This window comes from Hyperolius riggenbachi, chromosome 3 (assembly GCF_040937935.1).
Source record: "Hyperolius riggenbachi isolate aHypRig1 chromosome 3, aHypRig1.pri, whole genome shotgun sequence".
NCBI lineage: Eukaryota > Metazoa > Chordata > Amphibia > Anura > Hyperoliidae > Hyperolius > Hyperolius riggenbachi.
The window spans coordinates 331529801-331546516 of record NC_090648.1 but is presented as its reverse complement, the minus strand read 5'-3'; the positions used below and the strand labels follow the sequence as shown (position 1 = coordinate 331546516).

Below are 16716 nucleotides of genomic sequence, written 5' to 3'. Positions count from 1 at the left end.
ACTTGTGGAGGGTTCTGTGTGAGAGTAGGAAAAGGTTAGGTGATAGTAAAATATTGATGAATAGTACAGATGTTTTACTATATGAATAAAGTAATACAATATCAGTAGATCAACCAGTATTTCATCACTTTCCCTGGTACCCATTTTACTAGAACTAAAAATAGGTTACAGTGTGAAAGAGTAGACTATCCGAATTATCAACAATATTTTATAGCATATCCTGGTGCCCAGTTTGCTAAACAATAAGTTGCATATTGTTTATGTCTGGCACCCATTTTAACAGGAGCCATTATTATATTTATTTATTGTATTTAATTATATTATAAAGCGAGAACATATTACGCAGCGTTTACACCTTTACACTGCTTTAGTACTGTGTGACCAAACCATATATGACCGCTTATGAATGTTTCCAGGAGTAAACACCGCAGAGGAGAAACTGTCAGAAGAAATAGTGATGCTTGTCCGAGAACATATCGGTCCAGTCGCAGCTTTCCGGAAAGTCATCATTGTCGAGAAGCTTCCTAAAACACGTTCTGGAAAGATCCCCCGAGCCACATTATCCTCACTGGTGAATGGCAAGCCGTACAAGGTAAACTAGTAAGGGAAAGTGGTGAGTTTAGATGCTGAATATAAGAAAGTGAATACCTGTCCCATCATTATTAATAAAGTTCATTAATAATTAAAGTAAAAGAGGGCTCAAAAGTCCACCTAGACCAGGCATGGGCAAACTCGGCCCTCCAGCTGTTACGGAACTACCAATCCTGCAATGCATTTACCTTTATGAGTCATGACTGTGGCTGTCAGACTCCTGCAATGCATTGTGGGACTTGTAGTTCCTTAACAGCTGGAGGGTCAAGTTTTCCCATGCCTAACCTAGACTCTTTGTATTTATTTGCAAAAATAGGTTAACTAGATTTAATATAATGGGTTATGATTTTCTGCATCCTTTTGTATACTTTTTATTTTCTTCTTTTTTTCTCTTTCTCTTCTAGATTGGGTCTACTATAGAAGATCCGAGTGTGTTTGGGGTTCTAGAAGAAGTTGTAAAAGCAAAATTATTAACAGATGCATCTGTTAGCGTTTAATGGATTTCTGATGTCGATTTAGCGCTGTTTGCCACAGTGGCATAGTTGGAGATAGGTAGAGGTAACCAGTATACAATTAATGTCATTCTCTCAACTTTTTATATCTACCTCTAGTTTTATGTGTCAATCATGAAAAATGCCATTTTCTCTCATTAAACCATGTTTTATAAGTGAAATTTTAAGTGCTGCTTATTGGAATATGTTCCTTTCCTGTAACAGAACTTCTGTACAAGAAGTTTTCAATGTTCATGGGCTTGGGGTGAATTATGACCGATGTACTTAATTCCTCAAGGGGAAGTTTTAACTGTCTGGATTTTGTGTGCGTTTAGATTATGCTACTGGATGTGATTCCAATCTGTATCTCGGCAAATTTACACCAAGATGTTTTAGAAACATTTTTTAAAATATTTAGTGAACCTTAAGAGTATGTACAGTATGTAGGTAGACTATTTCCAGTGCAAAACAAAGAGTTTCCAATGTAAGACTCTCTATTATTGCTGCATGGATTGGTCAGTGGTAGGGATAATTACACCCCGGTCACCCCTTAATTCATTAATGACAGAAACTATGTCCTCCTCCATCTGAAAAAGTGCCACAGCCATATTTCCTGAAGTCTTCAGATTTATATGACCACACTCACCGGAAAGCAAATGGGGGTGGCCACAGAGCTTCAGAAAACTTCAGAAAAACAGCCATGGTGGCTTTGCCGAGTAGGGATTGGAGTTTGTCATATTTGAAATATGGTCTAGCAAGTGAATAATTAACCCTACCACCCACCAATCCTGGGAGCAGTAATAGAGAGTGTTACCTTGCAGCCCTCTATTTTACACTGGAAGTACTTTTTGAAGCTCCCCAATGTGCCTGTATGTACTCCTAAAGCCTCTATCCAGCTTCACTTTTTGGTTAGCCTAATGTCTCTCTCCCGTCATATATTTTAGATATAATAAGTGTTTACTATAAACATTGACATGGGCTTTACAGGAAACCTGAACTAAATAGAAAATAAACAGCACTGTTGTTGAGGGCCTTTTGAAAATGCTATTTTGCCTGGTTGTTGTACATATCCTCTGCATCACTGACTCAGAACGTGCATGAAGATGAGAGTTCCTAGCTCCACTCTTACTGCACTGGCTGCATGCTTGCATGACTCAATAACTTAAGCCAATGAGTCTGAATTACAGCCAGGCAGCTGGTATATTTAATAGGAAATACAGACGACAGCCTCCATATCCAGTTTTGTAGAGATCTATCTTAGTTCAGGATCTTCTGAACCGAGCCACATTCTGTGCCGATGTCCAAATCACTTATGATCAGAGATCGTCAATCAGTGTTAATGGTTTAACTTGCATTTAAATTTCATATAAATTGTATACAGATTGAAACTGTGTGAATCAAGATCTCCGAAAAATTATTATGACTGGCCCGATTTTAACTTGCATACAAGTTAAATGAAATATGAATGCAAGTCAGTAAACGAGGAAAGGGAGGGGAGAAGATATGCTTACCAAGCAGGGGGAGTGGCCAGTGGCCGCACTTGGGGACCTGGATGAGTTATTGACTGCACTGAAGAGCCAGGATGGGTTAATGGCAATATTTTATGCAGTGCAGTCATTAACCCCTTCAGGTCCCCAAGTGCAGCTACCATATTAATGCCTCCTGGTCTCTAAGTGCAGCTATTAACTTTGCTTTGTAGACGTATACTTGAGTCAATAAATAAATCCATCTTAAAGGGACACTTAAGTCAAACAAAAAAAAAATGAGTTTTACTCACCTGGGGCTTCCAATAGCCCCCTGCAGCTGTCCGGTGCCCTCGCCGTCTCCCTCCGATCCTCCGGGCCCCGCCGGCAGCCACTTCCTGTTTCGGTTACAGGAGCTGACAGGCTGGGTCCGCAAGTGATTCTTCGCGTTCCTGGCCACAATAGCGCCATCTATGCTGCTACAGCATATATCATATACCATATAGCAGCATAGAGGGTGCTAATGTGTCTGGGAACGCGAAGAATCACTCGCGTCCCCAGCCTGTCAGCTCCTGTCACCGAAACAGGAAGTGGCTGCCGGCGGGGCCAGGAGGTTTGGAGGGAGACAGCGAGGGTACCGGACAGCTGCAGGGGGCTATTGGAAGCCCTAGGTGAGTAAAACTCATTTTTTTTTTTTGTTTAACTTAAGTGTCCCTTTAACAGGATCAAATATTGGAGTCAACTTATATTCAAGTATATACAGGTATTCAAATTCTGAATTTAATTGTATGCAGCCAATCCTGTCATGGTGGAATTGGATTAGTTCATTTTCAAGCTGCATACATTTGCATCCACAATCGGCATAATCCTGTACCAACTCTCATTATGTGTATCTCAGCTCCTATTAGTTAGGTGGGGTTGACAAAGAGCTATTCCAACAATCAGAGCCTGGTTGTATTCAACATTATACTGGGAGCTGCTCCAGCAAGTTCTTGTAGTCTATGGAATTTCAGCCATACATCTCCTTCCCCAACTTAAATAAATGAGCCAATGCATCAGCACCGTAGGGTATGCAAACAGCCCAACTCTTAGCTTAATCAATCCCTAGTAGATCACAAAGTCTTCGGGATACAACCAGGTTCTAAATGTTCTATGCATAGAAAATGCTTTTGACGCTTATGAAACATTTGATCTTTTTACAGTTAAACATCGCAGTTGCTTCCACTTAATATTCAGTAACTAGAGCTCTTCATTTGCGAAGGAACACAATTCTGAACAGCCCTCCACTTGCTGTAGAAGAAATTTCAAAATGCTTTTGATAACGAATACATCTGTTTGCAATCAGGTTGAGTACTTCTATACTCTGGGGATGACTTTTTAAAGAAGTGCATCAAAGTGAAGCTGTGTTCACTTCAAATATCCAATTGCACAAGACACTTAATGCTGTCTCTGGGCATATGTTTTTTGACTATAGAAAAAAAATGTAATGCTTGCCTCACCAGGTAGGTTGCTTTTGGTCCCATTCTCCTTTTGGTTACCAGGCCCATGCTCCCTCAGAGTGGCAGTGAGTGTCATTTTTCATAGTGGTGGTAAGGGGGTAGCAGACATGTCACTCAATGATACCATCTTACCTTAAAGGGGCCACTTGCTGTAAGGTGCAAGAATGTCAGCCATCTTAGAAAATTCAGTTGCTTGATCTTCATTGCTGCCACAGTGGCACTTGTGGAGAATGGACCTACCAAAGATGAAAAGGAGACCCAGGAACCAGAATACCTTCCTGATAAGGTATCAGCAACTGGCACTCCTAGAAAAGTATATTTGGATCCACTTTGTATAATTGGGTATTTGAAGTGAAAATTGTCCATAATGCAATTATTAAACTCCTTCTGGGTTATAGTATCTAAAAGTGTAAAAAGCACAGGACCAGCACCTAGACTTCTGGAATTCTTTAGAATGAAATAAATATGGCAGCCTCCATAACCCTCTCCATACATGGTCACTTTAAGGCCCCATTCATACTTGGTGCTTTGCTGATTGCCACAAAAGCACTGTATCACATGTAATCCTATGGGATTACTCACACTGAATGGGGCTGAAAGGGGACCCGAGGTGATAGACCTATGGAGGCTGACATATTTATTTCCTTTTAAACTATGCATTGCCTTGCTGTCCTGCTGATCCTCTCCATGTAATACTTTTAGCCATAGACCCTGAAGAAGCATGCAGATAAGATGTGAGACAAGTTTAGCTGCATGCTTGTTTCAGGTGTGTGATTCAGCCAGTACTTTCCAGAAAGATCAGCAAGATGGCCAGGCACCTTGTAGTGTTTAAAAGGAAATAAATATTGCATTTCTAGCCCCAAATTCCTTTTTAGAGAGAATCTGGGTCCATCTATTTATGGAGTTAAGCCTAGTACACACGATGCAGTTTTTAGTCAGATCGACAAATGGATCTCAGGAAGTTGCAAGGTGTGTAGACATCCAAACTGCTCCTGAACGATAACGCAATCGATTTTCTGTTAAGTACTCAAAATCGATTGCATTATCGATTGGGATCTGATCGGTTGGAAATTATCGGGTCAATCTGACAGAAAATTGCATTGTGTGTACTAAGCTTAAAGGACTTACGAGGCGAACATACAAAAAAAAGTTAATTACCTCATGGCCATTGCAGTGCTCCTAGCAGACTATCAGCACCTGGCCTGTCACTGTGTGGCCCTCTGTTAGCATTATCCAAGCTGTAGTGCAGGCCTGTCCTATCAATTTGCGATTAAAAACGCTGCTTTAAAAAAATCCTGCATCTGCCCAGTTCTTAGCCGCTAGTGCGGCTGCGCAGGTTCTCTGGCCTGTCCCCGGCCCGTCCTCACTCCCTTCACTCAGCTCTGTACGTCATGTGGGCGTGCCCGCACGGCCACCTACATGACTGATTGAGGGACAAGTCAGCCACGGCTTCTCAGCCGAGACAAGCAGCGATGAGCATGGGGAGACGGGACTTGTCCCTCAATCAATCATGTGGGCGGCCATGCGGGCACGATCACATGACTTACAGAGCTGAGTGAAGGGAGTGAGGACGGGCCGGGGACAGGCCAGAGAACCTGCGCAGCCGAAATAGCGGCTAAGAACTGCGCAGACGTTTGATTTTTTTAAAGCAGCGTTTTTAATCGCAAATTGATAGGGCAACCCTGGGCAGGGTCTGGGCCTGCGCTACAGCTTGGATAATGCTAACAGAGGGCCACACAGTGACAGGCCAGGCGCTGATAGTCTGCTAGGAGCACTGCAATGACCATGAGGTAATTACCTTTTTTTTGTGCGTTCCCCTCATGAGTCCTTTAAGGCTGGGGCCTGAGTCATAAGTTTGTTATGCCTATCCGCCCTACTAGACGTGTACTTTAGACCTGTGCCGTCCAATCCAGTCACTAATATCACATGACTAGAGAATTGTGATAAATGGGCAGTGGGAACAGCTTGGTAGGGTTGAGAGAGACTACTACATATGCTAGCAGCCCTGGGCCGCCCATGAGGCGGAGTGAGGCGGTCACCTCAGGTGGCAGAAGTGGGGGGGTTGTGCTCGCCTGGCTGTGGGTGGGTGGGCGGGAGCTGCAGAGCTGGAAGGGGTAGCATCCAGGAAGGAGGAGCGGCGGGCATGGCGGTGGGTAAGGGGGTCAGACCCCCCCCCCCCCCACCTGGGGCTCCACCATCTGTGCTCCCCCTCCAGCTATTGGTTCAGCATGAAACTTGTGGCAGCGGGCGGGGAGTAATCCACTTAACTCTTGCATTCCAGATGTCTGTGCACAGCGTGCCACGTTACGTCCCACAAGTCTCCTCTTTCTTCAATACCGCCCACCCACTGTGGGTGGCATTAAAGAAAGAGGACACTTGTGGGATGTGACGTCATGCATGCTGCCACCGCATTGTTTCACGCTGAACTAATAGCTTGAGGGGGAGTGCTGTGCCCGCCGCTGTGCTAGCTGCTCCCCATCCAGGCTGGCTACATACTGAGGCAACTATACTACCATTTCTGGAGGGGGGGGGGAGCATCATCCTCACAAGTTTGCCCTAGGCAGCAAAAAGTCTAGAACCAACCCTGCATGCCAGAGTTACTAACCTGAACACGTCTACTTTACACTCTTCTAGATTAATTACTTTTAAATTCTCTGTTTTTACCATATATTGCTAGAATGGTAATGCATGGCTGCTGTGGTGTTATTAGTTGCATACATGCTTTAACTGCCATCATTGCATTTTTAATACTTTCTCTGTATCCATTAATGTGAACTTCAGATTGTAACACAATGGTGTGTAGGCAGATGACACTTATGGAGGCATTGTGCTCTACTAGCAGAAGATAAGTATTGTCCTTCCAAGTAGGGCTGCCAAGCATCTCAAAGGGGCACAATAACAGACCATCCTTTTTCTAAACATTCCATGGCATTTGCTATTAACGTTTCCATATTTGGGCTCTGTGTGTATTACGGTATTGAGAGGCTTAGTTCTTGGTTATATCGCTATCAACCTGGTTCATCTTAAGTACTAATTTATTGTATATTCCTGCCATATAAAACAATTGCTACTTCTAAATAAACAGCATTTTTACTTATTGCAATTTAGTCCAACGAGAAGTCCATTTTCCACTTTTGCTTTGTCTTATTCATATTGATATTTTCTTATTGTGAATTCTGGCTATATATAGTTCTGCCTGGAAAAGTATTGATTTTGGAAAGTAGTTTGTGGTACAATCCTGACAGCATTTACTAGAGACAGACTCCCAAGCTTCTCTGGGGATGGGCTCTTTTGTAAAAATCCTTTTATGTCCTGTGGTGTTAAGCATTCAGAACAATATGCAGCCAGCTCTAGGATTTTAATGTGTTTGATTTTTAAGGATTAGCATTAAATGCCTTTTATATGAAAACCACTTATGCTAGTTCTGATGTGCTAGGAATCCTTTCACAACTTTTCCTTTTTTTTGTAAACGCAAGTAACCTAAAGTGATAGTCCCCTATTGCCTAAAGTCCTGGGGTTCTGTTTTGCAGGAGATTGCGAGCAGGCTGTGCGTGCATCTCCTGTTTGGTGATGTCTCCCTAGTGGCGGCGATCGCCACTAGGGAGACTGTTAGATGGCGAAACCGCCGTCTATTTACCCGTACAGCGCTGCAATCTACAGCAACGCTGTACTGGGGACAGCCATGTGACACGGCTGCCCCCCTGTGGGACACAGGGGCAATCCGCTGTGATAGGCTGGCCAGAGGAGGGAGGGAAAGAAAAAAAAATACATATATTAAAAAAATAAGATAAATATTAGCCAAAAAATAAACAAGCATCTGGGGGGCGATCAGACCCCACGAACAGGAAGCTCTGTTGGTGGAGAGAGGGGGGGGGGGGGGGGGAAGGAATCACTGGTGCTGTGTTATGCAGCCCTGCAGCTTGGCCTTTAAGCTGCATTGACCTATTTTACAAAAAATGCCTGGTCTTGGGGGGGGGGGGGGGGGGTGGTTGGTTAACACAATGGTCCTTGAGTGGCTAAAGGGGACCTGAGGAGTGGGGGATAAGGCATATATAGACATATTTATTTCCTTTTAAATAATGCTGTCCTGCTTATCCTCTGCCTGTAATATTTTTAGCTATATACCCTGAACAAGCATGCAGATCAGATGTCTGAGTGTTCTGGCAAGATTAGCTGCATGCTTGTTTCAGGTGTGTGATTTAGACCCTACTGACCAGAAAGCATAGCAGGGACTGCCAGGCAACTGGTGTTCTTTTAAAAGGAAATAAATATGTCAGTCTCCATAGGTCTTTTTAGACAGATACAAGAATGAAAATATTTAGAGTAATTTTGACAGTACTTTTTCCCTCACTTTGCAGTAGCTTTTCAATTGCAGAGTGCTGAAAAGTTAGTTAAAACAGAAAACGTGAATTGGATCTGGCCCTACTTCTGCTGCATTACAGCACATAAGACAATATAACTGCATTAGAACTCTATTGCATTGTATTTTTTTTTTTTTGGTGCGTTGGTAAGGTGCAATTTCTAGTGGGCCCCCCCACCCCTTAGTGTTTGCTCCTTTTACATGCATATGTTTTCCATGTAATCAGGCTGAAACTGGGTTTAGGATTACCTTTGTGTCTGTATAGTAGAGTTTCGTGTTAATAACGAACATCTGCATAGTAGTACTAATTAGACTGTTTAGCTGAAGTGAGTAGATTACCTGTACTTGCAACTGAAGAATACTTTTAGGCACTTTAGAACTAAAGAAATTAAGCTGGGTACAGACTATTCAACCTTTTCATATTTGTCACTGTGGTTGCCCTACTCCTTGGTGCATTTGTGTGCTCTGGCTCAATCTAGTAGCATTTGTATATGTAGCAAATAGAAAGACAGGAAACCGGCACTGTGTTGGTGAGGGGCGCTGACAGCTCGATAGTTGTTTCATGCGAAACTGCCATTGGGCACCCACCCATCATTCCTGGTAGATTACTTTTGCACATATCCAATTCAACTTTAAGCATTGCAGTGCATGCTTCCTTTGTCTCTGCTTGCTCAATATTCAGCAGTCTGCTGCATGGTCTACTAGATGTCGCACTGTAAAAAAGGTTAAGTAATTATCTTCCATTTATAATAAAGCAATGGTATACTTTGCAGCATTTTGTTGTAAATGGCTTAGGATCCTTCTAATGCTCTTCAAAAATCCCATGGTGGTTTTAAATCACCGTAATTAAACTGAGTGATCTGGAAGAAGAGGGCAAATTGCTAGTTTCTGGCTGTAGTTTTTTTGGCTATGATCAAGATATGAAGTAAGATTCTAATTATTCTAGCTTGCATGCATATTTAATGCAAAATGTATGGAGGCTGAACATGTGCCAGTCACAAGCACTTCCTGATGATCATGACTGGCCCAGCTTCAAGCTGCATACAGTTGGCGTGACATTTACGTGCCATCCCTTTGACCATCACTAGCTGTGATTAATGGGGAGATTAGTTAGTATAAAGGAACTTGCACTAAGGATTTGTATTTGCTTTGTACAGTGATCACTTGCGCTGGGAATAGTGTCTGGCCTGAAACATGTATTCCTAAGCAGTGATCACACCAGTGGCGTACCTAGGGCATTTGGCACCCGGTACTGGGTATTAAAAGACCCCCCCCCCCAAAAAAAAATGGGCGTGGCCACAACCTGCGGCGTGTGCGGCGAAAAATGGGCATGTTCATGACCAGATGAGGGCGGAGCTAACTGTAATTTAAAGTATTAGCTAGTATAGTTGCCCCCAGTATAGCTAGCTAGTATAGTTGCCCCCAGTATAGCTAGTTTAGTTGCCCCCAGTATAGCTAGTTTAGCTGCCCCTAGTATAGCTAGTTTAGTTGCCCCCAGTATAGCTAGTTTAGCTGCCCCTAGTATAGCTAGTTTAGTTGCCCCCAGTATAGTTGCCCCCGTATGGGGGAAGCTTGAAAGGAGGGGTGGCGGGGAGGGGGCCAGACCCCCACCTCCCTCACCTGGGTCCCCTCCTTCTTGCGCATCTCCCCTCCTAATTAGCAGCAGCTTTAGATAAGCGGGCAGGAGCAGGCGGAGAGGACTTACCTGCTTCCTGGAGATGGCGCACACGTCATCGTCACGTGATGCTGGTCTCGGACTTCTCTGTCACTCACTGCGCTTCCGCTAATTAGGAAGCACAGTGGGCGGTGGAGATTGGAGAAGGCGGAGAGCAGCGTCACGTGATGACGCTGTGCGCCATCGCCTGGAACGCAGGAAGCAGGTAAGTCCTCTCCGCCCACTCCTGCCCGCATATCTAAAGCTGCTACTAATTAGGAGGGGGGAAGCGCAAGAAGGAGGGGACCCAGGTGAGGGAGGTGGGTCCGTCCCCCCTCCCCGCCGCTTTCCCCACCACCCCTCCATTCTGTGTTGCTTCCACCTCCTGCACAGGCCTCTGTGGGAGGCCTTGATGACACCCCCTGGGGCGCCTGACACCCGGAGCGGGGCGCTCCCTGCTGCCCTATTATAGGAACGCCACTGGATCACACAACCTGCATACATGCTCCTGCGAATCTGCTTCACAGCCAGATAACTTTCATATTTCCTCATCAGAGGTGAATTGTCTTAAACCCTGATAGTTTTTTTTTTTTATTATTATGCTAAATGCAATTTGTAAAGATACCTGTAAGGCAGGGTTCACACTTGACTTGCATGTGTTTTTTACACATGCAAATTCACATAAAGGCTTCTCTCAGACAAACAGCTAAATGGTGCGTTAAAGCATTGTTTAGCCTGCGCCTGCCGGGGCTAAGCGCTCTTCAGTTGCAAATTAACGCAACCGAATGAGATTGTTAGTAACCACAAGCATGTTAGCTGTTGACATGCAGTTACTGCCAAGTAAAAAAACAGTAGCTTCCAGGGCTGGCTGCTGCCCACTCGGGCGCACATGCAGTGACCACCACAAGTGCTGGAAGCTTGCAGTCAGCTGCAAGTGCCCTTCGCATAAACAGGAGCGGCTGACAAGCAGTTAAGTGTGCTGCTGTCAATTGTTCATGTGAAAGAGCCCTAAACAAGCCGCACACATTAGGCCTGGTTCACATTAGCGTTCCCTGTCCGGATCCGCCTGATCGGATCCGGACCGTATACTGTACAAACGGAACGTACGTTCCGCATAGCAATGCAAAGGCTATGCGGACGTTCACACACGTTTGTTCCGTACAGTACGGAGCCGGACCGGATCCGGACTCCGGACACTTTTCCAACATGCGCTATTTTTTGGTCCGGCTCATCCGGCCCACGCACCCGGACCGGAGCCTGACTGCACCATCCGGAAACGGAAGCACAGAACACACTGGCTACAAACACCTGACGTTCTACCCCAATTCCTATGCTTATTGTAGCGGCGATTTTGGATGGGGACACATGGGAAGCATTTTGGAGTGGAGCAGCAGTGACTTCAACGTGCTGGAGCTGTTAGCAGTATGTCGGAGGTGGAGGTGAGGCCTAAACAGCGGAGGACCTGATTCCACAGGTGCACCTTCTGCTGACCTCCCAGACTCCAACATTTTTATTTATTTCTACTCTCTTTTGCCAAACGGAACCGGATCGCATCCTGATGTACACCTGATGCAACCTAACCGGATCGGATCCGGATCAGAACCATACGGTTCCGATCCGGTCAGGTCATCCGGTCCGTTTGGCAGAGAAACGCAAGTGTGAACGGGGCCTAAGTGGGCTCATTTAGGCCCCATTCATACTTGCAAAACGCTGGCAATTTTTGGTGGTTAACGCGGAAAAAAATCGGCATTCACACTTAACAATTTTTTTGCGATTACCGCTTTTATAGCACTAAATGCGATCGCTGGGAAATCTGAAAATGGTGCAGGATATAAATTTGCGTTTGGCAATTTGCATAAACCACCCAAGTGAGAACGGGCCCATAGGGTATTATGGCACTAGTGCTTTAAAAAGCGCTAGCGCTTCAGCATTTTGCCAAAATCGCTGGCAAAATGCTCATATGTGAACGGGGCCTTACATTGAATGCATTTTTTTTGCTTGTGGGGAGAAAAAGTTACTGCAGCTTATTTGCATAGTGTGCACACTCTTATTAACTACTGTGACAAAATCGGCACATTTTAACACAGAAGAAATTTGCGTGCAACAATGCTTGCATGTTTTCTGCACATACAGGTGTGAACTCTCCCTAAAGGTTTTAATGTTTAAGGTGGAATGTATTTACAAGACCAGACCAGGGACACTGTAGAAAGAGGGATATGGAGGCTGCAATATTTATTTCCTTGTAAAGAATGCCAGTTACCTGGCTGTCCTGATCCTTTTGGCTACAGTAGTGTCTGAATATCACACCTGTGACTGATAGGCTAGACTTTAATCAGAGCACGTAATGTTCATTCCTAATCTGAGTCTGTGGCTGAAGGTGTTAAACCTCTTGCAAATAGACATTTGAACTGTACGCTCGTCTGGCAGTTCAGCCTCTTGTCTGCCGGCCATTAGTGCCTTTCGGCTGCAATTTAATGCAGCCAATGACAGACATGCAGTGGTGTTATCCAATGGCAGAAAAGCAGCATGGCACATCTGAGCATGGCTGCCCTCAGATGTGAGCCACCTCTCCACCACCTGTGCTAAGCAATAGCAAGTTGCTGGCCAGTGTACAGGAGCAGCAGGTGAAGAATCCACTGCCTTCAGCCTCCTGTGTGAAAGAGGCCACAGCGACATGGGGTAGCCCAGCAAGTGAAAAAGGAAATTTAAAATAGCAGCTTTCACACCCCCTCCTGCTACAGGGTTACTTAAACTCAGACTTTCATTTCTTTACAGAGCAGTGTGGTAGGAAGCAGAAATGTTTGCTTAATTTTATAAAATGTAATCTCAGTTAAAGAAAATCTAAAGCCTGTAAAAAAACAGAACACAGTTTAACTTACTTTGACCTTCTTGCAGTCCCCTGCAGTCATCTTGTGCCCACGCCGTCCTTCCGTTACCCTCCAGTGAGCAGTGGAAACCCCCTTTAAAGCTGACCAGCCACATTCCTCATCACATCCCCATGCCAGGCAACGTTCTGCACATGCACAGTTCACTCCTGGCAACAGGAGCGCAATCATGAGGTGCGCAGCTCAGAGCCATGCGCCTCAGACTGGCTGCGAATGGCCAGCTTTAAAGGGGTTGCCTCTGTTTGCTAGAGGGACACGGAAGGACAGCGTGGGCATAGGATGACTGTAGGGCAAGGAGCCCCAGGCAAGCTAAACCTTTTTTTTGTAGTCTTAAAGGGGTTCTGTGGGGGGGGGGGGGGCTTGAGGATAAAAACCGCCACTTACCTGGGGCTTCTATCTGCCCCATGTAGCAGTAATGTCCCACGCTGTCCTCCTCCGATCCGACCTGCCGTTCCCCGACACCAGGCAATTATTCATCTGACATAGCCAAATAATGCGCGCTGCTGTTCTCGTCATCTGAAGCTTACTGCACAGGTGCAGTACTAAGTTTTCTTGTACTGCGCCTGTGCAGTAAGCTTCCGATGACGTGGGAGCGAGCAGGGCCGGCAAGCCGCAGTTGGACGGCTTGCCGCGCTAGACCGGAGCTGGCGGCGGGGGATCGGAGGACGACGGCGTGGGACGTTACTGCTACAGGGGGCTGATAGAAGCCCCAGGTAAGTGGCGGCTTGTATCCTCAGCCCCCCCACACACACAGAACCCCTTTAAGTATCCCTTTAAGGCTCATTTATGTTTTCTGGTTAGTTTCCCCACTGATACAAAAGGTTCTTCTTTGTTGCAACCTGCAGTCCTCTAATTCCAGTGAGTGCAGAGTGTCCTCTAGTGGCTATATGGAACTCCCCACTTGTTTAAAAACAAGATTACCATAGTTTTATAGAAACCAAAGAGTTTATTTCCCTTTTTTTATTGACAATGGAAGGAAAACATTTTTTCACCATATACTTCCAACTTTCATTGGTTAAAAATGAGCTCTGACAGTAAAATAAAGGTTTATGAACGTGCATTGGCGGAACGGAATAACTAAAAGACAGGTTCCAAGCTAAAGTCAAGCAGCGGAAGTTGGCAAATAGTTCAAATCATCTTAACGCCTATTTGAGGAATGTCCATAGAAACTATTGAAGACGAAGCAACGGATGCAAACAACAAAGAAAGCCACAGTAGGTAAGAAGATTGCAGTTATGCCCGTATATTGAGTCCATACTTCGTTATAACTGAGCTTATTCAGTTGAGTTGTGCAAAAGGCAATATACCGATATGTAACTTATAGTGGAGCTCTAGAAGGAGGTGAAAACTCCATGTTTACCTTCACAATGAGAAGCTCAGTGGTCTCTGGTTCTCCTCTCCATCAATGTGCAGGCCTCCTATTCCCTGGTGCCACCATGTGATCAATGATTTGCCGAGAATTCTGGCTTGCTTGTAATTCAGCCAAACATTTGCTTAAGATTTTGATTGGTTAAAATTTGCAAGCAAGAATTATTAGCCTATAATTGACCACCTCAAATGGTAGTGAAAACATGTGGGAAGATAAGTCAGTTGCTATACTTTGGTTATGGATGTTGAGATGCTAATATTATGCAATTTGGAAATAAACCAATCAAATGTAGCGGATTGGTTTATTGCCAAATTTCGTATAGTTGCATACATTTGGAATCATTTTCTCATTAATCATCCCTACCGGCCATCCACCCCTGACAGTTCTGGTAAGCCAGTAGTGGCCCTGTCAATCAAAGCGGCTTTCCTTACCTTCCCAAAGTTCCTACTGCTAGAAGGGGCAGGAATCTTCACTGTCACAGTAGCACTGGGGAGAGAAGATGCATGAGGAGCATAGATAAAGATGCGAATACTCGCAGCTTACACATATTGCAAATGGTATGCAGCTAAGTGGGCCAATAAAATGTGCTACCTGCAGTTTTTGACTGGCTTGATTCAAAGTTGCATATGATTAACATGCAAGATGGGATTATTACAAAATCATTGACCTCTACTGGAGGTAAAGAGGATGATGCAAGATTTTCCCTACAGGCTTATGTTTTTGATTGTGCCCATAGTTCTGGTTTAAAGTTACCAAGATCTTATCAGTAAACATGGATTGTTATTGGTTGCGACTCTGCACATTACTATGACTGAATAGGTTCATGCTTATAGGCATCTTTTAATTATTTCCTTGGATCGTGACATAGGTCTTTACATGGCCATCTTGGCAAGATCAGAACAGTAAAATAAGTTCTAGAAAACTTCAAAAGCTGGACTAAAAAAAGTTTTGTTTTGTACATTGGAAACAGGTGGATTTTTGTTATGCAGCAGACTGGCATGTGATCTGGAAAAAAGAAGTTCTCAGTAAATCAAAGTGTTTTCTTGGTCCACAGGTACATTTTTATCTTCTTACTAAACACTGGTGCGTCTCAGCGATTGCTTCTGATATATGTAAACAGTCCGTTCTATTTGAAGAGCCATCACAGTGCTTCTCTAAGAGTTTCACCTAAGGAGGGCTCTCAGAGTCTGCTTAGGGTTCCTCTGGCAGATTGCACTGTATGGAACCAGAGGCAGGTATACAGCTGGGCATTAAGAGAGGGGAAATGTTTAGGCATCTTACTGCTAAACATACTAGTTTGACTGTTACAATCCCCCAAAAAACCCTGTAAAAACAGTGAGATGGAAAGGTACAAACATTAGCGACACTATTTATGTCAGGTCTTTCCACATAGACTCATTGAACTTTTTTGTTTTATTTATTTTTTTAAAAATCATATTTATAACCATTTACACTTGAGAAAATAAAAAAGACTTACACCTCATAAAATAAATGCACATTAAATACTTAAATATTTCTAGTATATTACAAGGAAAAAAAAACGGATAACAGAACATAAAAACGACTGGTTCCGTCTCATTAAGTTGTGCACGTTGGATCTCTATGGATCATGGGAACCACTCTTATAACTATAGTTTGTTCTCTGTCTCTTAAACTAAACATATGATAATGTGGTACATAAAAATATCTTCACATTTTAGTTCTGCAGATCAGTCAGTGCCCGCTCTGCCATTCAGGCTTCACCCAGGTGGTCTCTAGCAGCCTTCCTCCTAGGTAGTGCACTTCAGGTAGATAATTAAGAGGACACCTGCAGGAACATCGTGGCATTAGTCTTGTGAAATGATGAGCAGTTTACAGATTGTTGGATTACTTTACATTAACTGTTCTCTGAAGTAATGTACTTTTGCTTTGCAAAGTCAAAAGTTGCAATGTAGGGGTTGGTATCAAAAAGTAAAGGTTAAAGCCTGGTTCATGCATGCAATTATTAATGTCAATAATTGACCGTTACTAAGCAATTTTTAAGGGCTGGTTCACACTGGGCGCTTTTTCTGCTGCTAATGTATCCCTATCAGGCACGTGCAGAGGGGGGTGCTCTGGGTGCCCAGGCACCCCCCCCCCCCCTTAAAATCTTCAAAAAAAAGCCCCTCTCGGCGCGCAAAATAAGCCCCACCCCCGACAAGCCTCGCCCACCCGCGGGAAGCTCCGCCCCCGCCTGGGACACTTTGCAGTGAAGAGGCCCAAACAGGAATCCTAGTGTGGCATACTGACCTCTCCCTCCACCTAGGACCCATACTGACCTCTACCTCCCCCAGCACCCACAGTGACCTCTCCATCCACCTAGCACCCACAGTGACTTCTCCCTCCACCTATGACCCATACTGACCTCTCCCTCCCCAGTACCCAC

The 16716-nt window shown here is 44.4% G+C and overlaps 2 protein-coding genes across 10 annotated transcripts in view; one reads left to right on the top strand and one right to left on the bottom strand.

The window, feature by feature from the left end:
- The window catches only part of ACSS3 (acyl-CoA synthetase short chain family member 3), a 212379-nt gene extending 211115 nt beyond the window's left edge, over positions 1 to 1264 (top strand). The window contains exons 15-16 of the mRNA XM_068276864.1: positions 417 to 592; positions 996 to 1264. Of these exons, the coding sequence (XP_068132965.1) occupies positions 417 to 592; positions 996 to 1088 (269 nt within the window). The 3' untranslated portion in view covers positions 1089 to 1264. The remainder of the gene's footprint in view (positions 1 to 416; positions 593 to 995) is intronic.
- A 12655-nt stretch (positions 1265 to 13919) lies between these two features.
- PPFIA2 (PTPRF interacting protein alpha 2) overlaps positions 13920 to 16716 on the bottom strand; it is a 409727-nt gene continuing 406930 nt past the window's right edge. For all 9 annotated transcript variants that reach the window (XM_068276855.1, XM_068276859.1, XM_068276856.1 and 6 more), the window contains one exon: positions 13920 to 16119. The gene's annotated coding sequence lies outside the window, so the exon portion shown is untranslated. The remainder of the gene's footprint in view (positions 16120 to 16716) is intronic.